Source organism: Delphinus delphis, chromosome 5 (genome assembly GCF_949987515.2).
Source record: "Delphinus delphis chromosome 5, mDelDel1.2, whole genome shotgun sequence".
In the NCBI taxonomy this organism is placed as follows: domain Eukaryota; kingdom Metazoa; phylum Chordata; class Mammalia; order Artiodactyla; family Delphinidae; genus Delphinus; species Delphinus delphis.
This window is the reverse complement of record NC_082687.1, coordinates 17802116-17829388: the sequence shown is the minus strand read 5'-3', so window position 1 is coordinate 17829388 and position 27273 is coordinate 17802116. Positions and strand designations below refer to the sequence as shown.

General features: G+C 43.5%; 1 protein-coding gene across 1 annotated transcript in view; it reads left to right on the top strand.

The window, feature by feature from the left end:
* Positions 1-23457, top strand: part of LAMTOR3 (late endosomal/lysosomal adaptor, MAPK and MTOR activator 3) — a 136240-nt gene extending 112783 nt beyond the window's left edge. Inside the window, exon 8 of the mRNA XM_060012029.1 lies at positions 23312-23457. Within this exon, the coding sequence (XP_059868012.1) occupies positions 23312-23442 (131 nt within the window). The 3' untranslated portion in view covers positions 23443-23457. The remainder of the gene's footprint in view (positions 1-23311) is intronic.
* Positions 23458-27273: the final 3816 nt, after the last annotated feature.

The window sequence follows — 27273 nt, the reverse complement described above, 5'->3', positions numbered from 1 at the left end:
CTGCCAAAGGTCTTACTCCTTGATTAGTAGCAGGGTTAGAAATAGACTCCACTCCCAAGGTGCTCAAGTCCTGGGTTCCTTCTACTCCAGCCCGTTAATGAGCTCTTGCATGGTGGCTGGGATTTCTAAACAAATGAAATATACATGAGTGCGTCCTCTACTCAAGAGTCGCTGTTGCTGTGTGCCGGGAGATGCAGGGCTGTGCACATACCTACGTTTGAGAGAAACAATGTCCCTCTTCTGTTCCCAAACTGATCCCTATTAAACTAAGTCTGCTAGTCAGCACAAGGACAGTCACCATCACAGCCTTCCTGATTTGTTAGGCACCATTCCAATCTCTAAAAAGGCAATGGCCTTGACTACACTCCATTTTAACTTCCCTGTTTGATTGCTTTCTATTAAAAACATTTCAGAATGCGTATTAGCTTCCAATCAATCACCAGGAATTTACTGGGCTTCTCTTTAGTGCCCAAGATTGTGAAATGACTAAATTCACTGATTTTTGACCCGAGGTGATTTGCCCTTCAGGGAATATTTGGCAATGACTGATTGCCTATTTACCTGTCACAACTTGGAGAAGGCTATTGGCCTTTAGTGGTCTAGTGGATAGAGGCCAGGGGTGCTACTAAACACCCTACAATGCATAGGACAACTTCCAGCTCAAAAGATCAATAGTGCTAAGATCAAGAAACTCCAGAACTAAATATATGCTATGATTCCTCTGCTTCAGAGACTTTATACTCTAATTTCAAACCAGCAACCTAACACTCATAAAGTTATGAAAAATAATTAAATACTAAATTCAGTGGCCTAAAGATTTAGAGTCAGCCAACTAAAGTTCAAGCCCCACCCTGCCACCTATTTCCCCCTTGACCTTTGGAAAATCATTTAAGCTTTTGCAGCCTCAGTTTTCTTATCTCTAAAACGAGGCTATTGATAACTAACCTACATATTTTATTGGGTTGCTATGAGTATCAGAAGAGATAGTGTTTTTGAAAATACTTGGAGAACTACAAGGCATTATATAAATATAAAGTCATAGTACTGCCGTTCTTTATAACACTTTTACCCTTGCGGACAGACATGTTCTGCATTTATCCTAGCACTGAACTTATAGAAGGGTCCACCCTGAGCACAGTGAAGAGCCCATCACCCATGGGTCATCCACGTCAGGAATCCAATATCCTCCCGATCTCCTTTTCCCTCTCACTCTCCAGTCAGTCACTAAGTCCTACATTTTTTTTTTTCTTTTTCAAAGGAGGTAAATGCAGGAATAGAAATCCAAATTAATATTCCACCCAGGCACTCACTGGTAAGCCTCATGTCGAACCACAGGCTAAGGTCACGACCCTTTAATTATGCTTTGTTGTCCTTTCCCTCTTCTGGCATCTTGCCTTCCTGCATCTCAAGATTCCTTCCCTGATTCTTTGGGAGGAAGTATCTTCCTGGAGACTCAAGAACAAGTTTATTGTTTCCTGATACCTTCCCACCTCTGTGTTTAGATGTAACTAGACTCAAGACCAGGTCATTTTCAGAGTGGAAATCAGGATGTCAGTGAAGGCACGTGGGGTTGTCACCAGAATTCTGGTGGAGGAGCTCAGATGTCTGGAATCTTTGAGGACCTCTGGGAAGTCTTTCTGGAAAGCAAGAGCTGGTTGGTCAAACTGGGAACACCTACCATAGGTGTAGAGAGTGCCACAGTTTACTACATTCTGTGGGACATTTAATACTATGCACACTTAACGTATCAACTTCTATTTATGTGAAAAGATTTACAACAGTTTAATTATTCACCTCCTAAAAGATGTGTTTTTTGCCTCTGAAATTATTCCTAACAGTGTAATAAAGACTGTCCCACTGCAATTAAAACATATATATATATTTTTTTCGCGGTACGCAGGCCTCTCACTGTTGTGACCTCTCCCGTTGCGGAGCACAGGCTCCGGACGCGCAGGCTCAGCGGCCGTGGCTCACAGGCCTAGCCACTCTGCGGCATGTGGGATCTTCCCGGACCGGGGCGCGAACCCGTGTCCCTTGCATCGGCAGGCGGACTCTCAACCACTGCGCCATCAGGGAAGCCCCTTAAAACATATTTTGATTTACAAACAAATGTGTTAAAGGCACATCTCTTCTCATGTGTCAAGTGATGTCTACAGGGGAAAAGGAAAGGACAAATGGTCAATCCCTGCATTAAGGGAAGAATTGTATATGTGTATATTAGAAAAGAGCAGAAAAATGACTTCTTTCAAAAACTGATCAGTACAGATCAGTTCATAGAACCAAATTCACCTTTTAAATGCTTATAGCCAGAAATCACATACTGTGGTTTAGTATGGGTACGAATAAATGCAGTGAAATGATTTATTTTTCTTTTCTTTCCCTTGATGTTTTGAGCTCTACAGTAGTAGAAAACCTCACCACACAGAAGTGCTTAAATGAAATGTCCTTCGCAAATTCCCAGTGTCACTCAATGGAATATAAATGGTGATGATACCATTAAATTATATTACTGGCTTGGTGTTACCAAACATCTTCAGGGGTTTTTCCCCCTGTGTCACTCAGAAGGGTTGTACTTTTCCCACGACACATACATTTTTCCCTGTTTCACATAGGATCGTGTACAACCTAATTTGGCCCAATCCATAAAGCAAAGGAGAACAATCTTGCCTGGCTGGGCAGTTGGCTCGGCCGTCGCGCCACCATCGCACAGAGCGAGACTGGAAACTGCCTTCTAACCGTAAACCTTTCTCTTTTCAAGCTGCACGTCTCTTTGACTCTAGTCTGCTCCATTTGTGAGATGGCGGTGTGGGTGCCCGAGCAGCAAGGAAGTGGGAACAAGCTAGAGAGATCTCATTTTACACATTACGAGGACTCTGGCTTTGCTCGTATGCTCTACACGCTGTCATATCAACTAGATTATTCTATTTGATTTTGAGATCATTTCCTAGAGCCTTATATTCCACACTTAGCAGTTTCCTCACTGACATTCACGCTTATGAGTTTGCACTGATTACATTGATGTCCGAGAGATGTCTACTGAATTTACATGGAGGTTTCATCTCTCGGACATTAAAACTTCTTTCTAACCCAGAAATAGCCAATCCTCTATTCTTTCTTTCATTGAGCTCCATCTAATGGCAATTCCGGGCTTTTCAACGTGGAGGGAAATTACTGGTCTCCAGGTAAAGGGTAAACTCCCTTGAGGGGATCAAGGGAGCTGAGTATGGGCTTTTCTTGGTAACAGTAGGAAGGCTTGGGGTTTCTCATCTGCTGCATCAGGATTTTACTGATTGGGTTGACTGCAGTTCTGAGCACAGAGAAAGTCAACAAAAGAGAAAGCATGTGCTTTTACTTAATCATATCACAAAGCAACACACCCCTGGTGCACAGCTCCAAGCAATGTTTGCCAGGGGTTGGAGCCATCTAGCTGTTGTAAATGTCAAGTCAGATAAGAAAGTTGCAGGCTTGAGACAGAAGACTGCAGGCGGCCTATCTAGCAGCCCTTTACTGGGTTACTTTATGATAAGGAGGCAACACGGAAACGCGCGGAAAATGCACACAGCCATGCGCATGTATGTCAAGACAGGAACGGCGAGAACAAAGACACAATGCCTTGTAGGTCACTCTGCCGCTCAGAAGAGGAGAGACCAACAGTTGCGGCTCCCGGGGTGTCACTCAGTAGCTGCTGGATGTACGCTCTGCTGAGTCACTGGCCTTGGCGAGATGAATCAGCCCAGACCGGATAGGCAGGTGATGGAGAGGGGAAAAAAGCCTACGCTTTAAACTAAACAGCAAGACCCTTTCCTGAGACTCACTTTTTATTTTAGTCCAATCCTTTCTTTTTTATGTTTCTCATATTCGAGCCATTCAGAAAGTACTTTAAGTATATTTATTTATAAACATCTCTCATGACTGCAAATATATCACTCTCCAGGGAGTAGGAGGCTTTTTCTTCCCTCCCACTTTCCTTTCTCTCCAAACATACAGGCATATGCGCGCGCGCGCGCGCGCACACACACACACACACACACACACACACACACAGCTGCCCAGAAAGGATTTACGGTTATGATTGAAAAAATTAAAGACTCCAACACCAGAAATGAGATAGTACAGAAAAAATGGGCAGGACCCTATCCTAGGCACCCTGGTCCCCTGTCTGTGACCTAAAGCGTCTGATGTGCACAGAGCACCCTTGCCCTCGGTGTGGAGTCAGGCTGCCCTTCGAGGTGGGCTCCTCCAGGAAACTTTGCCAGCTCCTTCCTTGTGCCTTTACAACAACTTGCTTAATTGGAAAGATTTTCTATCCCATGAGTGAGCCAATAACTCTTTCTGCCAAAAGGCTGTGAAAAGTGGGAATGCTGCATCCGGAAGCAGCTGTTTGAGCTCCAGAACACCCATCAGGCCAGCTGGAGTCGCTTTAGTATCTCTGTGTTATCGAGATGAGGTTGCTCCCTATAGAGGATCCTGGCTCCTCAAAGGCTTGCATTTCCAGTTTCTTACTATCTTTACCCGTGACAGTGGGAGGGACTTTGCTTCTCCAGTCAAAAGCGAATGATGGTTACAAAGATGATCTCAGGACTGAGGTGACTTCAACAAAGAGGCAGGAAACTCAGTCATGCCATTTCACTGTATTTAGCATTGCCCCCTCTCCCCAAACCCAATACTCCTCTACCAGTGGTCTTGGCTTTCAGCCATAATTTGTTTGCTAATAAGGAAATTCTCACCCTGGACTGCCTCCTCTTCAAGGGCATCAATGGCAGTGTCTGTAAGGAAATCTGGATTTAGAGAAATAGGAGATAAATGCCTTCTGTGTCCTGTAATGATCGAGTTTCCTCCCCGGGAAGGGCCAGAGTGCTGCCCTGGAGGAGTTTCATAGCACTGTGGGAAATGACCTTCACTTTGAACTTCACTTCTTTACCCACCGGGACCACACTCCCAAATCCAAATGGATTCATTCACACGCATGCTGCCTTACAGCAAACGCCCACGCCGTGAATGGTAATCATATGGGCCCATAATCCTCTTCCTTCCCTAAAACAGGAGAAGGTGTATTTCCTCAATTCTTCTCATTCATCCACCCACGGAGAAGATTTCAGGTCGGTAGAGAGATAAAAGGCTCAGGATATGAGATGTCAACATTTAAGCCCCGTCATTACTCAGGCAGATAACTGCCACACTCCAACTTGGGTTCGCCTGGCTGTCTTGTCTTCACTCAGCTGCAAGTATCAGAGACCTGTCCCCCACATGGCTTAAATGCATAAGGATGACCTCCCAGAAACCTTTAGTTTATATGTTATTGTCCATGACAGTGTTGCTTTGCCACCCCCAATTCTGAGAGACTCCGGGAAGCTGAGACTTTCATCTCAGCACATTGTTAGCTTGAACAAAATTAATAAGGAGCTAAGGGGCAAGACAATTGGACTCTGAGTAGGAAAACATTAGTGACTGCCACAATCCCAGCATCTAACATTGTGCCCAGCAAAGAGTAAATTACACACTTTTATTGAATGAGGCCTTAGTATGTTAAGAAAAGTCATGGTCACATTCTGAACTCACAAGCCCTTTTCAGGTGTCACTAATATATGTGACTGAGAAAATTTAATGGTCATGGAGACAAGCATGCAAGGCAAAGATTGATTTGATTCTTTTTGATCCTTGCCCTTCCTGATGAAATAGAAAGAGAGAGAACTCAGAAGGTCCTTCACATGCTCTAGCCACCCTTTTAATAACTGTAGCCCTCAGAGCTGCATGGATCTTAAAATATGTTGTGCTACTTTTTTCTGGCCTGCAGAGTTGCGAGGATCTTGACATCAGCTCTTCCCTCAATCATTTTTATGAATCCCGAGGACAACGGCCCTGATAAGCATCATGTTACAGGTCTGAGACTGTTTCTGTAACTTTATAGAAAATCATCACAAAGATAGACTATCATGTATAAACATTGTCTTGGGACTGTCTTTATTTTTTAGCACCTGGATCATGGATGAGTTTTCATAAAACAGAGGTGTCCAAAGATGTCTTTGACTTCAACAGAGCCTTGAAAACTCAATTCAATAAGGATTTACTTTCCCTGTATTCCAGGGACTGTGCTGGACCCTGAGAATGCAGAGAAGAATCATGTACTATTTCTCTCCTCAAGGAGTTTATAATCCAGTGTTGAGAGACATTTCTGACGTGTTGAGTGCTATTATAGGTGGGACAAACATGATGCTGTAGGATAATCAGGAGGATGGAACTAGATCCATTTGGAGAAGATTCTTCAAGGTTGTTAGAAGGCTCTGAGTTGGGCCGTGGTGTAACGTAGGACTTTATCAAGTAAAGGGATGTGGTTGAAAATTCTATCCTTTTGCATTTGATTCATATTAAAATAATTACGGTAGCACAAGGCAAGAAAGGAATTAAGCAAGCATGAAAGAAGTCAGCTTTTGAGAGAACAGAAGTATAAATTTGAATTAAAACCATACCTTTGGAGAAGGTTATTAAAACTGTTTTAAGTTATAGTCATCAGGCATTTCACTGCCACAGTCCCTGGAAAAGGCGAAAGACTGGTAGGGATTTTGCAGGCTGAGCAAACTTTCCAAAGACTAAAGACTTAAACCCTCTTTTCCCCTAACCTTCCTTTTCATTTGACCGGAAAAACGAAGTTGAGAGTTTAGAGTCACAGGCAACATTCCCTTAACTTTGTAATTGTGGGTTGGGAACTGCCATTTGTCTCCTTGGAGAACAAAACATTCCCCAAACTAAGGATTCTCAAATTATAGTGCTAAATGATTTCAAAATATTTGAAAGGCTATTTAAAAAGTAAATCAGTGTAGCTATTTTCTGTAGTAATAAATAATACCCAAATGTTTATAGAATTTAAATTTGGAAAACTGGAAAAGAGGTAAAGAGCACCGTGATTGAAATCCAGTCCCTGATAGGAGGGAACAGCTGTTTCTCTGACAGCCTGAGAAGCAATTCATGTCCCCCTCCAACCTTGACCCTCATCCCTTTCCCCCAGCTAACATCAGGGGAGCAGAAGAGAATCGAGCTCAGAAGCATGTGGAGGCTGATGTTACAGGAGACCCAAATATCCCAAACTGCCGTCAAAGCATGCGGTATAGTTGTAGCTGACCGACTAAATTGGGGCTTCACACTGATGCGATGCTTTGGCACTCCGCATATACTAGTTTGATATTTTCTTCCTTCCTAGATACTCCATGTTGCTGGCCTTTTTAAACCTCCATGAGCTTGGTTGTCTCAAGTTTTTTTTGTTTTTCAAAGCTCCGGTGTGTGTTCCAAATGAAAGGCACCAAATTATCATGTCTTTTTCTTGAAAGGGCAAGTTTACTGTGCTTCACAGCATATTTGCTGTGGTGTTACTTTGTTTTAGTTGTGGTTGCAACTTAGCGTGGCAAGATTGCCTATTTTATTTTATTTTATTTTTAATTCAATTTGATTTTATTCTCTTGCACTGATCCTGTCTTTTTGGAGGAAATTGACACCAAAGCCAGGCTGATAGTTGGTTCTTCAGTGAGAGTAGCTCACACTCTCCTCCGGGAATGTAGGAAATGGATCAACCCTAGTCTCTCTGAAAACCAGTCAGGCATTTGCAGACAACCTGCATCTGTTATCAGACAATTAAGAGAAAAGGATTGAAGTCTTTTGGGTTGAAAAGTCTAATGCATTGAAGTTGCAGCCTTGACCTTTTAACTGGAATCACTGAAATATTCTTCCCTCCCTTAACTGGGTGCTTTATCAAAAGCTAATCTATCACAGGGATGACAGATTCAGGACAAGGGCCACCCCTGGCTCTCTCCAGCAGTTCCCTGGATGAAGTACCCTGCTGTGTGGTGGTTAACGCACTAGAGCTCATCAGCACCTGAAGATTCACAACTGTACCCTGAGGCCAGGCTGTAGTCCTGGCAACTGAGCCTGACTGATGGGGAAGAGGGAATCCCTCCTGACAACAGCCATTTCTTCTAAGAGGCATCTTCCTGCCTGTCTGGCAATGAAAACACTCTATTTTTTCATGGAGTCTGTAGACTGCTCTTTGGAACACAGATTTTCTCATTTGTTGAGATTAGGAATCAGGTGTTTGTGAAAAAATTGAAATCTGCTTTCCAATAGGTGATTTTAAGATTTGTATAGCACAAAAGTAATGTAATTTCAGTAGACATCATTAGAAACCCACTGATTCTGAGACATTCAAACATTTGCTTACTATAGCGATCTCTTGAATAGAAACATTTTGCACGATATTTTCTTGTTTATGTATGAGAATCAGATATAGATCAAATCAAATAATAACCAACCAAATAGCAGATTATAGTATTGAATATATTGCTACTCTCTTTCAAGTTATTTATTTAAATTAGGATGGTATCATCTTTAAGCGGTACGTTAGATTGTTATGATTGCCATAACAAAGTGTCACGGACTAGGTGGCTTAAACAGCAAATTTTCCCATGATTCTGGAGGCTATAACTATGAGATCAAAGTGTCAGCAGAGTTGATTTCCTCGCTCCTTGACTTGTAGATGACCGTTGTCTCCCTGTGTCTTCACATCATCTTCTTGCATGGGTCCTAATTTCCTCTTCCTATAAGGACACCGATCATATTGGATGAGGTGTCACCTTTAAGACCTCATTTTAATTTAATCACCTCTATAAAGGCCCTATCTTCAAATACTCTCATTCTGAGTTACTGGGGATCAGGACTTCAACATACGAATTTTTTTTTTTGGGGGGGTGTGGGTGGCACAACTCAGTCCATAACAGGAGGTATCAGCAAGAAAATATATTTGCAACGTGCGTAAATGTATCGAAGCATATTACATGCCAGGCAATGGGATAACTGTTTTACATACATTATTATTTCACATGCTTCTTACAATGATCTTAAAATCTAGATTATTAGAATCTCTATTTTTACAAATGAGAAAATTTGGGCTCAAAAATTAAATCAGTTTTCCGAAGTTTTAGAGAAGGAACTGTCAAAACCAAGCCTGTACACTGTGTCCACAACGTGTGCAGGTGACCATTATGCTCTTTTGCAATGTATCCAAGGTCACAGAGCTGGTTGGCAGCAAACGCAGGCCTCCTAATTGCCAGGGCGGCATTCTATCTCACTCATATGCAAATGATATTAGACAAATGTACTTTTCACTACTCTGATTATACAAAACGAGGATATCATGTTGCCCTGCGTTAGCTAGGCTGTTTTATTTTTCAAGGAATAGAGAATATTGAGCATGATGAGATTTTAAAAACCATCAATGCTTTGCTTATTAACTCAGTTAATTAGGGCTACTGAAAGAATGTATACAAGTAGGATGACCTACCATCCCGATGTGCCTGGAACTGAGGGCTTTCCCAGGATATAGGAGGTTTTGTATTAAACCTAAAACAGTCCCAGTTTTGGAAACAGAAAACATTTCAGAAGCAGAAAATATAGGGGAACTGTCTCAAGCACCATAGTGTCAGGTCATATGGAGAACTGGATTATCAGTTCAGACACAAATGCTAAAGATTCCTGAGAGATCGAATATACAAATGGACAATGGCCAGATCATGTATAAAAACAGATCTCTGACCCACACTGCAGCAAGTTGCCCCGGAAACCAACCCTTCGCCTGCAGTAAACAACCCAGGAAGCCCACCTGTTCTAAGTCACACTTGCAGGAAGCCAGATTGCTATCTCTAGCACAGTTTAGGATGCTAAACAATAACTTTTGTAATAATCAGTCCAACATGGCTGGGACCTGCTTAATAACTGACAGCTTCCCTAATTTTTGTTCCTGCTTCCAACTTAGAACCAGTTAGGGAAAGAGAAGTACCCACCCCTAACCAACCCCACTGGATGGCCCACTTCTAGTTAATCGGCCTATGGCTTCACCATAGAGGCCAACAGCCTCCAATCAGGGCACAGCTGAAGCCTCCCCTTTTGTCCACTACAAAGCTTTCGCACTCCTCTACCTGCCTTTGAGCCTCTGCCCAAATTCAGGTGACAGTAGCAAACTCCCTTGCTATAGCAAGCTCAGAACAAGCAAGAGCCTTTTCTTGTTCTCATTTGGTTGGCCTTTGGTTACGTCCACATTCCATCAACAGTACACATCTTTCATTGTCTATGCCAGCGTTCCACCATTGTGGTGACTGAACATTTTGCCTCTACTGCTCTTACCTCTCTATTGCCACTGAAAACAGCCTCTATTACCTGGCGGTCTCAGGCTTCTGTTTACTGCCTTATTCCTTCATCTTTCAGGTTCTTTTCTTTTCCGTCTCCCTGAGTTAAACTCCCTGAGAGAGAGAGAGAGAGAGAGAGCATCTGACTGCAATATGCATGAAGTGCCTAGGGAGCGTCCTTATTATGCATCATTATGGCTCCTCAGCTCATAAGCTACTGGCCGAGCTATAGATGACTGCCTTTGGCTCAAAGGCCTGCCTGCCCTTGGCCAATTAGCTGTACTCATGGTAACACCATCACGTGATACAAAGTTTGGTAACTTATGCATAAAGGATTATTTCATTCAAAAGTGTCTGTGCTGGGGCTTCCCTGGTGGCACAGTGGTTGAGAGTCCGCCTGCCGATGCAGGGGATATGGGTTCGTGCCCCGGTCCGGGAAGATCCCACATGCTGCGGAGCGGCTGGGCCTGTGAGCCATGGCCGCTGAGCCTGCGCGTCCGGAGCCTGTGCTCCGCAACGGGAGAGGCCACAACAGTGAGAGGCCCGCGTACCGCAATTAAAAAAAAAAAAAAGTGTCTGTGCTTATGGCCCCACTTAAAGTGTACATTTCTAAAAACTGGCCAATAGCAATAACCTTAACAAGGGTTATATCTGAAAATGATATTTGATCCTTACTGAAAAGTCAAAATCCAGAGATTGGGTTTAGAAAACTATCCCAGGAAAGAGGCCCTAGTGGGCCTGGGGCGGCTAAGAAGGCCTTTCTGTATCACTCACCACTCTGCACAAGACATTGTCCTATTTCAAGATTTCTATCATAAATCTTTTCTGAGTCTTGCTGTTGGGTTAAGAAGAGTATTGCTGTGGGCCACTGCTGTGTTCACAAAGCTGTTGCTTGTGTAAATTCTCTTTTCATCGTTAGAAGTAACCACTGGTAACCTCTGGGGACTTCAAAACTTCCCACCAGCTACTGAATGACCATATCAAATACATCAACATGCCTACAGGGAAAGTTTCAGATTGGACGAGGTTAAACATCCTTAAGCTGTCCTGATTCTTTCCCTCCTGTATTTTACCTTTCCTGTTGCTGTACCGCTGTCTCTTTCCAGCCTCCTGGCTAGGATGGCCCCTGTCATCTGCACACAGCATCCTCAGGACATGTTATACTGCTCCCCTCGTCCTCACTGTCACCAAGTCAGAAAAATGATTTCATCTTTTAGTTAATCTGAGGCAGCGTTCGTCTTTGACTCTAGCATAGAACTGGCTGACACAGAAAGCATAGATTTTTCCCCTTAATCTGACTAAACCTAATCCCATGCTTCTTAGCTAGATATTGCACCTTCTTAGCTAGAGACTGCACCTTCTTAGCTAGAGACTGCACCTTGGGTTTTTTTTGTCATTAATCCCACTCTGAGTTTGCTACAGTAAATTAAACACATTTGGATGAGCACTGTTAAAAACATGGTGATGGTCTCTCCCAAAGTTGATTCCAACTAGCATCTCCAGGTTTGGGGGGATCCTGGGCCACTCAATCACTGTGTCCTCAGTTCTGCCCCTTCACTGGCCCCTGGGGAGGAAGATATTTCTCAGAGTGTCTGTGGGAACTCAAGCTTTCTATCTTGAGCCATCATCATTTTCTTTACTCCATTCATGGAGGACTCTGTGACATTGGGCCCCTAGATGTTCTGCCTTAAGCCTTCATCCACTCTGTACAACTTGTATGATTTACTTGACACGCGTTCACTAGATAGTGAGATGCTAAGGTTCATTTCAACCTCAAAAGAAGCTTATCTTCCTCACCTATTTCCTCTCTAAAAGAAACCTTTAGATCTTAGCTCATCAGATGAGAGAGGCTATCAATGAGTAACCAAACTCATGTAAACAGGTCTACTCACTGCCCCGGGTTCTGCTCGGTGACTCACCAACGAGAAAACTCTGAGACGTCGTTTTCTAAATTCCTGTAACCCCCGCTGTTTTTTTGTTTGTTTTTTTGTTTTTGCGGTACGCGGGCCTCTCTCTGTTGTGGCCTCTCCCGTTGCGGAGCACAGGCTCCGGACGCGCAGGCTCATTGGCCATGGTTCACGGGCCCAGCCGCTCCGCGGCATGTGGGATCCTCCCGGACCGGGGCACGAACCCGTGTCCCCTGCATCGGCAGGTGGACTCTCAACCACTGCGCCACGAGGGAAGCCCCACCCTCACTGTTTTACAACAGCAAAAGGAATGATTCAGGAAAAGTAAGATGTTATTTTAGAATAGATTTGACCTCTGGCACGCAGTGTTGGCATCATTTAGACATTGCATTGATTAAACATACAGGGTTTTTGATTCACCCATAAGCATGTTCTATAATTCTAAGATTTATTTTCTATTGGAAAATTTATTTCTATGGTCGTTTATATTTTTGCAATTGTCTTAATCAAAGAACATTCTGTGTTGCCACATTATCGTCTTAAGAAAGATTAGAGATCCATATTCTGATGAGTCAACGTAGCCAGTTGGCCAGTCAGAAATGATTTTGTGTCCAGCAGTGTCAGCTGTGACGAGTATTCATGTCAAAGGGCAGCCCTGAGCATGTGTGCAGCACGGTGGTGATCAAAGGAAATGTGTGGCATGCAAATGGTTAAAGGATGCCTTCTAAAGGTAAATTACACGAGTAGTGCTCTTATATCTGCTTCAACAGATGATAGCTTCTCTGCAATACCATCAGAATAATCCTTTAGTTTTACTGGAAATATAACTACCTACCTTGGTTTAACATTTGGATTTTCTTCTCAGGAAACATTATGGAATGAATCAAACTGATTGCAAAGATAAAGGCACGTGATCTGTTGAAGATCAGACAGGACACAGAATTTAAATTCTCTCACTTCCTCTGCTCTTCTTCAAACTAAGTTGCTTTTGCTTTACAATTTTAAAAGCAGGAGTAAAAGTGGTCAAGAATAGAGATTGTCGGGCTTCCCTGGTGGTGCAGTGGTTGAGAGTCTGCCTGCCGATGCAGGGGACACGGGTTCGTGCCCCGGTCCGGGAGGATCCCACGTGCCGCGGAGCGGCTGGGCCCGTGAGCCATGGCCGCTGAGCCTGCGCGTCCGGAGCCTGTGCTCCGCAACGGGAGAGGCCCGCGTACCGCAATAGAGATTGTGGTTCCTTAAGGGATGATATCCTGGGGAAAGTTTCTGAAGGTCTGGAAATGCCAAAATTAAGAAGTTTAGATTTTCTTCTTTAGGCCAGTCGTTTTTCGTCTTTCCCTCCTACCCTTCCTATTTCAATCTCTTCCTTTCTTTCTTTCTGTTATTTTTATCAAATATCAGAGCAGAGCCCTGAAGAAATGAAATGAAACCTTACATGACTGCCTATTATTGGAAATAGATGAAATCAGGGAAGCTTCATCAAATGTGTGCTTCAGGGAGGAACTCTGTGACTTGCCTTGAGACGACTCCTGAGGTACCTCTGTGGCTCCATCTGGGGTTCTTTGAAATATAGATACAAATGGGAACTTTAGGTAACGGGGAGTCAGCAATGGATTTTTTTTTACTTTAATTATTTTAACATCTTTATTGGAGTATAATTGTTTACAATGGTGTGTTAGTTTCTGCTTTATAACAAAGTGAAGCTATACGTATACATAAATCCCCATATCCCCTCCCTCTTGTGTCTCCCTCCCACCCTCCCTATCCCACCCCTCCAGGCGGTCACAAAGCACCGAGCTGATCTCCCTGTGCTATGCGGCTGCTTCCCACTAGCTATCTATCTTACATTTGGTAGTGTATATATAAGTCCATGCCACTCTCTCACTTCGTCCCAGCTTCCCCTTCCCCTCCCTGTGTCCTCAAGTCCATTCTCTACGTCTGCGTCTTTACTCATGTCCCGTCCCTAGGTTCTTCAGAACCTTTTTTTTTTTTTGGATTCCAGTAATAGATTTTTGAGCTGAGAAGGCAAGCCCATTCCTAGATGTAAGCCCTCTCTGGGGCACATGTTTTCTTTTGTAATGTGGAGATAATGAAAACGTCCAGAGAGGTTGCAATGATTAGAAACAAAGTACTTGGCACTGTGCCTGGTGTGTAGGTGTTCAAATAAATGTAATTGCAAAGTTAACGATCATGACGATGATAATGAAAACAGAGGGTGTCCACAGACACCAAGTTCCAAATACCTAAACTCTTTATGAGATCTATATTTGAGCTTGGATTTTTGTCTGATTCTAATACCAGGTTCTGAAGAGTACAGGCTAACACTCTACAGCTGATCTCGGAGAGACAGCAGTGAGTGGTCCTAAGAGAGATCTTAGTTCCCTGCCCAGGAATTGAACCTGGGAAGCCTGGATGAAAACCAGGACTCCTAGCCACCCGACCACCAGGGGCTAGAGGCTAGAAGCAAAGGGGCCCTAGCTCTTTCCCCCCTTTGAAAACAAGAATGTTTCAAGGAGGCAAAAAATATAAAAACAGGTACAAAGTTTATTATTAGAGACACAGCACAACGTATGGGAGAGCACACAGAGAAAGTTTACTTATTTAAGGCAGAAGTTAGCTAGGCAGAAATACACACCCGGAGAGGAGTGCGGGAGTCCTGAATGAGGGGCGCAGTAAAGAGGAGATTAAAATCCCTTATATGGGACAGTCCTTCCGGGTCTTTGTTTACATTTGGCCAATTATCTTGTTTCTTTTTTCACCTGACTGGTCCCAGGACCCTCCCTGACACAGGTACGCAACATTTTGCTAAGATGGATCCCACCGCAGAGGTCTGTGGGTGCATGTCCACACGTATCATGGGGTGGTGGCCTCTCCCTTTTTGACCCCCCCAAGGAGCCTTCCTGCGCATGTGCAGACAGGGAAGCGTTCCTCGACCTCAGGAGTGGTCATCTTATCTCTTTACTTCAGCAGAGCTCAGCTTCTGCCACTAGCTTTGTCCTTGGAGCATCTGGGGAGAACAAAGCTTCCATTTTACTCCACCTGACAAATGCCAGCTGCCAGCCCAGGGGCCCATCTATCTCCTACTTCACAGCCATTATGAGGAGTCACCACCTGTGTACTTCTGGCTGGTCCTAGGATATCTAGGGATGCTCTTCTACCTGAGGCTTTCCTGAGTTGTGAGATAAGCTGCTCTTGAAGCTGACTCTCTGCGGGTCCCCTGGCATGCCTCCACTCTGGTCTGAACCTGGTATACCCGAGGATGACGCGAGGAACTCCCTCCTCCCCACACTCAGCATGGCGCAGCTCTAAGTATTTTCTACTCCAGGTGGACTCCTGCAGCCAGGTAACTCTGCTCCAACTCTGGAGCTCTGGGAAAAGCAGCTAGTTACACTCTTTTCCCTAAGACTCCCCAGGGGTCATTTTATAGGTAAAATACTTTTGAATTGTGTCATAGCTATGTGCATATTATCTGTGGACATTCACCTTTTATGAAAAGGTGGATTCTGTTTATCATCGATACAGCAGAGAGATACTGAGCGCCCAGTGTGTGCCAAGTGCTGGATTAGACAGGCATTGAAAATTCACGGACAGACCCGCCTGCCAAGTAAACATCACATAAATGCTAGTGATATGGGCATACAATATCATGTATGTATCAAACTCAAAGATATATATATACATATACAATATATATATGTGAACTCAAAAAGATATATTTTCTAAATGTAGGTACAAACTCAAAGGATATTCAATGTGGAACGTCAAAGCCAACTTTTAAATGTGTTTGTGTCTTTCCAGAGTGACTTGCGTGGCACTGCCAACACCATCTGCTCTAGAGCAGAAAGACTACTTACTAGGCAAAAGCAGCTGTCCGCTTAGGTTTCAATGTACTCTTTTAGTTCCCTCCAGGATGACCTGGTGTGACCACCCTTTCTAGGTAAAGAGGATTCTATCTCCATTTGACAGTAAACTCTCAACCTGAGGAAAGAGAGCTCTTGTCGGCCTGGCTGACTAAGTCACAGGAGGATGGATTTTATAATTTAGTCCTGCCCCGCAAAGGCCAATCACTCAGACGGGTACATCCAGGTTGGTCTGGTTTGGGATCAAGATTGCTTGTTTCAGTGTTTCAGCACCGCTGATGTGAGGTAGGATAATATTTCTGAAATACTAACATATGTAACTCTTTCCCTGATATCCGAGATGTGCTAAAACACTGCGGTTAATCCCTGGGATGGGGGTGCAGACAGAGGTGAAGGAAGAGGTGGGCTGGAAATGAAGGAGAGTGAAATGTATTGAGACCAAGATTTTCCATTCTTGGAAAGTGAAGATTTGAAATAAAAATGAATATTGCTATAGGAAAACATTTTCAATCTCTTTCTTGCACACCTGACACTGTGGGAGGAGAGTTGAAATTGCCTCAGATACTTTTTGGGGAATTGGCCTGAAGTTAAAGCATCTCAGGGCTAACTGCTCCACAGTAGGCAACTTTGGCAACTTTGCTTAATAGTGACGGCAAATACAAAGTCATTGTAAGAAATCTGGGAAATTAACACGCCTAAATAAAGAGAGAAAAAAAGACTCATTTATAACAGTTGTATCCATTTCCTTCCAGTACGTTCTCTCAGCATTTTAGAAAACATAATTGAAGGTCTCCTGTATATAAAATTTATCTTATTGTCTTATCTGACAATAAATACTGCATAAAGAACATTTTTGCCATTAAAAACATTTAAATGTATTTTAAAATTTATTATGTTTTATTGCAAAATTAAATTAACTCATGTTTATTTGAAGAAAATTTAGCAAATAGAGAAAGCAAATAGTCCTAACTAACTGGAGAAGATCACTAATAATATAGTTATCTCTGAGCCATAGACAAGTGTTCTACCTCTAAAAGCTTCATTTTCTTATCTTTAAAATCTCTACTAATAATATTATCTTCCTTGTAAGGATACTTATATAAGTATAAGATACTTGATATAAAGGGAAAATGTTTTCCACAGTGCCTGGCGTATCATAAGCACATATTTATAATTTCATACTAATTTTAAACAAGGCAATATCAACCTCTACAAATTGTTCTAAAACCTGTTTTTTTTTTTAAACTGAATAATATGTCAGGATCATTTTCACATGTTAACACAATTAAATTTGCGGGCTTCCCTGGTGGTGCAGTGGTTGAGAGTCCGCCTGCCGATGCAGGGGACACGGGTTCGTGCCCCGGTCTGGGAGGATCCCACATGCCGCGGAGCGGCTGGGTCGGTGAGCCATGGCCGCTGAGCCTGTGCGTCCGGAGCCTGTGCTCCGCAATGGGAGAGGCCACGACAGGGAGAGGCCCGCGTACCGCAAAAAAAAAAAAAATTAAATTTGCAATATAACTTGAATAACTACATAGTGTTTCTTTATGACTATGACATAAGTATGAGACACTTAGATTGCAAAGATGATTTCTGACGCTTGTATGATATTCCGTCATGTGTATATACCACAATTTATTTAACACCTTATGTTGTCAACTTTATGTTGTCTCTTACGATCCAGCTGCCTGGGGAAAATGAAGCCATGTTAACAATAATAAAATACGTTTCTCTGACTCTCTTCCAACTTTTTTTTGCTGGGCTTCAGGTTCTCTTCAAAGGCTCCACCTCTTATTTCTAGGAGTCCCCAAGGGATTCATCCATTCATTCAGTCAACAAATATTGAACACATAGCATGTACCGGGTAGTGCACTGAGAATGCAAAAGTGAGGAAAAATAGGCAGAGCTGCTGCTCTCTTGGTGTTTCCAGTCTTATGGAGGAAACCAAACCTGAATCATACCATCGCCCAGGGAATCAAACACAAGCTATGTTAAGTGCCACAAAGAAAAAGTAGCATGCCCTGAGAACAATGCGAAAGGGACTTGACCCAGGCTGGGTCTCAGGGAAGTTCTGTGAGGGAGGTGCTGTTGAGATGAGATGTGGGTATGGGTGGGCTCGCTAGGTCTGGGGGGAGGGGTTCTGAAGAAAGAGGGTCATCTCTGGCAGAAGGAATAGCAAGGGCAAACGCTCCATGGTAGGAGCGGCAGGTGTGCTTGAAGAACCGGAGAAAGCCCTGGAGCTATGAACGTCTACAACATGGTGTTTTTAAAAGTAGGTTCCGTTACTTTCCAGGTATGGAGAGGCCAATGGAACAGGAGACAATTGCTATTGAAAAGATCATTTCTTATGCTCACAGATCCCACGAGGAAGGGACACACGGAGAAGCACAAGGGTTGGAGGCTGAGGGAGCAAGGGAGAAACACGTGGAAGAGCCTTTATCATGGTTTCTGTGGGAAGGAACGGGCAAGGAGGGTATGCAGCTTAGAACTGGCTAGTTTGAATAGTTACAGCAGGCTCTGGGCAAGAGGGACTGTCCCTACTTGTCTGGTATCTGGTCTTGAGGTGGTTAGAGCAGGGAAATATGATAGTTGCCCTGAGTGTGCAAGGGGGCAGTTGGTGGTATGGGCTCTGGGTTGGTTGGTTTGCATAGGAGAGCACACTCACAGACAAGCTGTTTGCTCTCTCTAGAAATTGCCTAGCCCTTGGATGGGAGTCCCACCAGGGTCAGCAAGCCCCAAGATGCCAAAGTACAGAATAAAAGACACAATTAATACAGTATGTTTGCGGAATATCAAAGGGGCGGGGTGGCTAGAGGAAAGCTAGCAGGAGGGAGCAATGGCAAGGAGGGATATTTCTCAATGTCTCGGAGACACTTCCGTGAAAGCAGATCTTTCCAATTTTTGTAGTCCTGTCCCCCTTTGGGCACAAATATGCAGCTGGACTGGAGGTCAGATCTGGGTGGCAGAAACACCCACACTCAGAAGTGTCCCAGCAACTGAGGTGTTGCTATTGGGCTAAGCCTGGGTACTGAGTCTCTTCCTTGGGGATATATTTTTTCTTAAGTTCTTTGGTCAAATAGACCCTAGAGCCCTGGTTCTCAGCTAGGAGCAATTTTATCCCCCGTGGGATATTTGGCAATGTCTGGAGACGTTTTTGGCTGTCAAACTTGGAGGAGGGTGCTACTGGCATCTAGTGGGTAGAGGCTAGGTGTGCTGCTAAACACATTAAGAAGCATGGGGCAGCCCCCAACAACAAAGCCATATCTATCCCAAAATGTCGATAGTGCCGAGGTTGAGAAACACTGTCCTCAGTATCTGCATCCAAAGAGAACAGGGCCAGGGTTTAAGCTGTGACCCTTCACAATGGAATTTTTCATTAATAATCATGCTGCAGTAGACGTATTACATACATTATTTCTATGAATCTTTTTTTTAGTCTCAAGAAATCTTATTTTTCTTCTCCCTACTTCTCTCTGTTTCTGTTTCTGGGGAAGAAGGCCTGTGGAACTTATGTGGAAAGAGCTATTTAATCTACTGTCTCATAACACAGTTCCAAAGCCCTTTTGACGATGGTGTTTATTTATTTGTTTTATTTTTGAGTCTCCCTATTACTTTAGGAGATCGTGTCAGCTCAACAAGTCTCTAGTGACTGACCACCACGTGTTTAACATGTGTCCAATCTCTGGAAATCTAGCACAGTGCCTGACCCAGTGTGGTTAGGGACCTGACCCATGAGAACATACGTTATCTGAGTGACTTCTACCAATAGCCCTATAATGGGATCATATTATAATATTATATTTATTATTATTATATATTATTATATATTATATATATTATATATATTATTATATATAATATTATATATTATTATATTATTAATATCCCTCATCTTACATATGAGTAAATATATGCTTGAAGGATTAAGTCATGCCTCGGTCACATGGCTAGTAGGTAGTAGACCCTGGATTTGAACCGAAGCCCGTGGTCTGACCCCAAAGCCAATGCCCTTTTTGTAGAATCCAACAACTCCATCCATGCTGATGGAAGGTAAAGACACCCAAGACTCTTCATCTCCTTAAGAACTGTGCTCCAGTTGGCCCTGTTAATACAGAGGCCTCCATTAAACTCTCTCAGCTTCCCCACAAAGAGTAAGCACAGTCCTGGAGGAAAGGAAAAATATTAACCAAGGGAATAAAGAGCCCTCATAATAGCTTGACTCCCACTTCACCAGAAAGCCTGGCGTTCAAAAACTCTGACTCCTACTTAATTAGTACCTTACTTGAGGTGCTATAAACTAGCAGAGATGAGCTGGGGATAATGACAGTGCTGGAAGACATTTCCTGATATTCCTCAAGTTCTGTTCTACAGGTTGCTCCCTGGAAAATGAAGCCTCGTTGAGACTGAGGTTAGCCCTGCTTTTCACAGAAGGTGGTAAGGCTCATCACAGCAGGCCTATCCCTGCTCTTAAAAGACATGTCTACCCAGCAATCCCACTACTGGGCATATACCCTGAGAAAACCATAATTCAAAATGAGTCATGTACCACAATGTTCATTGCAGCTCTATTTACAATAGCCAGGACATGGAAGCAACCTAAGTGTCCATCAACAGATGAATGGATAAAGAAGATGTGGCACATGTGTACAATGGAATATTACTCAGCCGTAAAAAGAAACGAATTGAGTTATTTGTAGTGAGGTGGATGGACCTAGAGTCTGTCCTACAGAGTGAAGTAAGTCAGAAAGAGAAAAACAAATACTGTATGCTAACACATATATATGGAATCTAAGGAAAAAAAAGGGTCATGAAGAACCTAAGGGCAAGACGGGAATAAAGACACAGACCTACTAGAGAATGGACTTGAGGACACGGGGAGGGGGAAGGGTAAGCTGGGACGAAGTGAGACAGTGGCATGGACATATATACACTACCAAATGTAAAACAGATAGCTAGTCGGAAGCAGCTGCATAGCACAGGGAGATCAGCTCGGTGCTTTGTGACCACCTAGAGGGGTGGGATAGGGAGGGTGGGAGGGAGGGAGACGCAAGAGGGAAGAGATATGGGAACATATGTATATATATAACTGAGTCACTTTGTTATACAGCATAAGCTAACACACCATTGTAAAGCAATTATACTCCAATAAAGATGTTAAAAAGAAAATGTCTTCCTCTCAGATGTCAGCCCCTTCCCCACCCCTCACATGATCTCTTGTATCTCTCATGTTGTCAGCAGTTTTTGAAAAAGTTGTATCCTTCTGTACTGGTTTCATGCTTTTTTTCCCCACTATGCCCATATTCCCTCGTTAAAGTATGACATGAGCTAGCTAGCTAAATAATCTTTGGTTATGAAGAGAACTCTGCACCAAGGTATAGCGTAAAAAATAAGACACATAAAGCAAGTTGCAGAACGTATATAAAATGTGATTTCAACTGTGTTATAAAAAGAAAACATATTTTAATATACATAAAATCTGTCGAACTGAGACAATGGCTATCATAAAGAAGAGGGGCTGCGGAGATCAGAGAGTGGCTGGATGTAGGGGAGATTTACTTTTTGGAGGTTTTTTGAGACCTAGTCCACTTTCCCAGGTGGAATTCTACTTGGGCCAAGATGCCACTCTGGGAGCTCATGCCTGATCTATAATTTAAGGCACTAAGCTCTTGATTTGTTTACTAAAGGTTGTAATTTAATTACAGGTCATAGAAACTCCTAATAAAATAAATTATTATTCTTTCACAAAACTGCTTTACATACCAGGGATCCACACTCAGATTGCACAATGGCTGTACCTCCACCAACTGAAATAGGGCATCTTCCTTTCACTAATGTATTACTCTTTTTAGGCCAATGCCCACCCAGTTGGTACATTTCTGTTGACCTCTAGTAATGCAGATTTTGCTGTAAACAGTTACAACTACCACTGGGCAGAGATGGATTTGTGTGGTAGATGTGCTGTCACTACCTGACGCAAACGAGCTAAGTCATTCAGTGACTGATCACAGTTGAAAGCAGAATCAGTAAATCTTCCTGATACTGGGTTTGCCAAGAAGAGCCCTCTGGTACCACAAATGTACCGACCAGTTAGAGAGGCCCCCAGGGCACACCATTCATTCCGCACCCTCGACTATCTTTCTTCTTCTAGTCCAAAATTTTTTTTTCCATGATCATACTGCAGTCTCTGCTGAAATTTAAGAAAGACTAAAAATCAGGGACACCTGTTGAAGTTGGAAACGACCGTGTTGTCTGTGTTATAGTGGCCGCTGAGCCTGACAGCTGCACAAATGCAAGGCCAGTCAAGGTCCACTTCGATAGAAGTGTCTTCTCTGTTTGGAGGAAAAATGCCAACAGAACCTCGGATCCTGGGCTGTTGCTCTGGGTTTGTTTTTGTGTTTGTTTGTTTGTTTTTACAGAAAGAATATTTTCTAGTCTGTCTCTAGATATATACACAAACATACATTGGTGGTCAGACTATCAGATAATTGAAAAAATCGAAGTGGAAAATGATAAAAATAATATGCATATATATTTAAATATTTTATGTTACCTTAAAACATAGATGTCTATTTTCCAGTGTCTAATTTAGGGCCAGGTCTTCTTTTTTTTTTTTGCGGTACGCGGGCCTCTCACTGCTGTGGCCTCTCCCGTTGCGGAGCACAGGCTCTGGACGCGCAGGCTCAGCAGCCATGGCTCACGGGCCCAGCCGCTCCGCGGCACGTGGGATCTTCCCCGACCGGGGCACGAACCCGTGTCCCCTGCATCGGCAGGCGGACTCAACCACTGCGCCACCAGGGAAGCCCCAGGTCTTCTTTTGAGTGTGGACACACTGCTTGGAGTTGTGTTGTTGCCTCTTACAGGTGAACCCCACTTTCTGATGCCCCATGCACAATTCCCCGGCTGGGTTTCTTTAAAGTGGAATTAGAACTCCAAGATACCTGTGAAACAATCTGAGAGTAGATTCCATCTAGGTGTTTACAGTCTTTCCCCAAAGAATCAACTTGCTCACACGTAATTCCATAGCAATAGTTTTAGTGACTTGTTTTCATTGTCTTTCCAAAGCTTTCTCCTTAGCATTCATAGAAATACTCGTGAAACTCATTTCACTGTATTACACTGGTGTATATAATATGTAATTAAAAGAATACAATCAAAATCATAAGCACAACTGGCACTGATGGGCTTGGGGACAAAGTCCAACTGATCCTCGGACGGTATGCAGCCCAGCTGGAGGGAACAGAGGAGGTAGGCTGCTGAAGGAACAGCCACAAGCAGTGCCCAGTTCCCACTGACCACATCGGTCAACAAGTCCTCCTTAACCCTGGGAGAAGATGAAGCGTATGTCGGTTCATGAAATGTCTGCTGTGTATTCATCTCTTTTCAGGTTTTCCAATGCATTTTAAGCAACATAACCCTTTCTTCAGATGCGATCTTACACAGAGGAACAGAATATCGGACAAGAGTGGGGATGCTCTGGGGGACCTGCATCCACTCCCTCGACATCTCTTCCCCTGATGTGGCCCTTGAAAAACATCTGGAAACCCCGAGGGCTGTATGAAGCACAATATGAAAGTCTCCCACTGAGTCAGTCCTTTCACAATAAAATGATAAGCTGAGATCTAAAGATACTGTGACCGGAACTCAGTTTTTCTGGTTCCTGAACTTAAATTTTTCTGCTACATTTTCTGACTTTTATTTTCCAGGCAACTTGAGGCTGTGCCTCTGGGGTCTTTCTGCCATCTAGTTATCTCTGTGTGGCGGCCCAGCAGCCAGGAAGGAAAGCAGTGAGATAGACTCAGCACGGCCTTGCTCTCCGCAGAGCTCTCTGAACTTCCTGCCACCAGCATCTAGCCCCTGTGAACCAGCGTGTGCAGGGCCAGCTATGACTTTCTTCCTGACCTTTCTTCAAGATTCCACACTTTGTGGGCTGAAGAGATAGTTTCATTGCTGACTGCCTGGTCCCTGCTTTTGTCTTCAACATCTGAGCTGGGTTTGGTCAGGAGGAGGGGGCGGGGCAGGGGGTGAAAGGGCATTCTAGGCAAAGCAAATGTTAGACACAAAGGCCTGGGCTTGACTTGGGCCAGTACGGTGTTTCAGGAGCAGAAGACCAGTACACGAGCCAGAATCATGAAGGGTCCTATATCCATGCTAAGGAGTCTGGATTTTATCCTGAAGGCGATGGAAAGGTATTAAAGGATTGCAAGCAGAGGCACGACATGAGCGGATTTGTGATTGAGATGGGTCACCCTGTCAACACTAGCAAATGGATGGTGATGGGAGGTGGGACAGAAAGCAGGGAGACCAGATAGGAGGTGCCTACAGGAACTCAGGGGAGAGATGACAGAGACCTGCACTAAGGTGGTGACTATCTGACTATTTGGATAAAGGAGAGGAGAGAGATTGCAAGGCATTAAGCATGCCTGTACTTAGACAGAACTCTTTCCACTGCTGGCTAGAAAGCTAGATTCAAGTGGTCAAAACAATTTTGGGGGACAGACAGAGTGTGGATTTCACATGTGATCAAGCTTCAGATTCAATTGCAGGGAATCTTCCCAAGCTTCTAGTTTTCCTATCAAGGCTACCAGGTGTGGCTGCCAGGCTGTGCACTGCACAGCTCCGGGAGATGCCGCTGACACAGACCGCAATGTGTTTAAAATCTCTTGAAGTCGTGCAATGCTACCCTCCCTCTCCCTATGACTGTGCAAACAGAAGTTTCTAGACGTAGTCCGCAAAGCTGCTTGAGAAATGTTATGTGCAGCATATAAGTCCTACTAAATAGAAGAGGTGAGGGTAAGGCAAGATTACTGATGGTCGCTTTCAGGATCTAATGCAAGACCGAGACCGTCCTTGCTTCACACAGGGCTGAGGGAGGAGAGGAGGGCCGGTGGCAGTGGGCTCTCAGCAGCTGAGGAAGGACACAGGGAGGTCGTACAAGGCACTTGACATCAGAACAGACTGAGGCAGAACTTCCTTCAATACAGCCTGGCTCTGGAATATAGAAACCAGCCCCAACAAGGATGCCCTGCTATGTGCCCAAGGTACAGACTGCAGAGGAACGTGGAAGAGTCTTCAGAATGGCCAGCCCCTCAGTAACATCTGCGCCCACACACTAAGAGGTGTTTCGTTTCCGTTCTGTGTTTGGGAAAGTCTGAGAGTCCCAAAACTTCTCATTTCAATAAGGATGGTAAGTCTTCTAGAAGTAGACCCTTTGTTCATAATTCGTGGTGCATATGAAATATACAAAAGGTAAATAAATGTGTGTTATTTTCTTTCACTTTACCCAGCTGATATATTTCTTTTTTCTTTTCTTTTCTTTCTTTTCTTTTCTTTTTTTTTTCCTTTTTTTTGGCCATGCTGCATGGCTTGCGGGATCTTAGTTCCCTGACCAGGGATTGAACCCAGGCCATCGGCAGTGAAAACTCCGAGTCCTAACTACTGGACCGCCAGGAAATTCCCGCCAGTTGATATATTTCTGAGAAGTTGGGATTATACTACATACAAACCAAGTTGGAAGTTTCTAAGAGACGAAGATTGCAAATGAAAGTGTCACATGCTGTGCAGATCATAATATCAGTGCCTAATGGTGCCTGGCACATAGTACGTGCTCCCTGAACGTTCACTGAACTCACAGATAAATGAGTTATGTTAACCAAGTGCTTCTACACAAATTATCTCATTTGATCCTAACAGGTCTGTGAAGTAGGTGCTGTTATCTCCATTTATAGAAGAGAAAACAGAAGCTCAAAAATGTTAACTGACAAGTGCTCAAGGTCACATAGCTAATGAATGGTGTAGCTGGGACATTAATTAAGACTTTTTGATTCTTTCCACCACTTGACAGCTTTGGTCTCCGTAATTCTGATTTAAAGGAACCTACTGAGGAATCCTTTTGTAAAGAAGAAAACCACCCTTAATGTATATTTTGTAAGTCTTTTTGGGGATCTTAACTTTCCCTCTTTGGTCCTGTCTATCAGAATCTACATCTCTCACATTTGGCCAGCATTATCTCATGTTTTATTTCTTTCTCTGTCTGATTCAAGACTGAAAGATTTTTTTTCTAAAACTGGGATCCTAACGTGTTGAGTTGACTTGATAGATGAATGAAGTAGAAATTGGTGTGTAGAGTAATGAAAAACCACACCAGCCCCAAATCACAGGTATTAAAAACCATACATGGAGGGAGTCATGAATCACTGAGGTTCCAAACTTTCTTCCATGTAAAAACTAAAGTGGTTGAGCCCAGTGGTGAGGGGAGTTCACCTCAGAAAGCGTCACCCCTAGATTTCCACGTCTCTCCCACCCGCATGGGGGCTTCGTGGGTCAAAGTCAGTTTGAACCTTCACATCCTCTGATGGTGATCCCTAGGGCTCCCACTGGAGACCACGTTCTTGGTGCATGTCCTAAACCATTGTTGAGTTTTGCACACTTCGTATGCTTTCTCACCTGATCTTTTTTTAGGGGAGGGTGAACCGAAGCCTAAGGACCAGGTGCTGGCTCCAGAACAAAGATGTATAATTTCCATCAGGATCAAAGGTGAATGTAAACCAAAAATAAGGACAGCACCTTCACCACTGGGGACTTCAGATAACAAAACAGAACACATTTTTATAATTATATCAGAAACACTGCTCAGGAGAATCTGTCTAAAGCAATGCAATGTCTTCATTTGATGAACCCAGTCCTTATTTGACTGGCAAAGTGTCATATCCTGGACACAGGGCCGTGGACCTCAGTAACCTGGCCTACAGTAATATTTTCAAGAATTTCGGAGAACTCAACCTTGTCTGTGGTTAAACTTCATTCATTCAACCTTCCGTCATTCAGAGCCCTTTCTCTCAAGTTAATTTATCTAAAGCACTGAGCAGAAACTGATGGAATGTCAAAGTTTAAAATAAAAAGACAATTTGCTTAGTATTTTCGTTGATGAAAGAGGGTCCAATAAGATCTAGATATGTACATGCATACGTAAAATTTTGATGGTGGTGGCAATGTATTCCCCAGCAGGCACACTGCACATTCACAGTGGTGTTTACTGAAGTGCGCTATATTTAGAAAAGGGCAGTCTGATGGAGCTGAGCTTTGAGAGAGCTGTTTGATCCTCCCTTTCATCACTGCATGGTGGAGTGGCTCTTGGCGAGCCCTGGGTGGAGAGAAATCACCACAAGAGCTTTCACTGCACGAACCTCTGCTCTTGTGACCAAACATAGCTCTGCTGCTTCAGGAAGGTTTGCATAAAAGGGATTGATTTTCATTTGATTCTGCAAATGGACTCACTGAGCCAGCCTGGCAGAAAGGAAGAGAATAAGAAGGAAAAAAAAAATTCTTAGGCAGTTCTGGCCAGCTTCC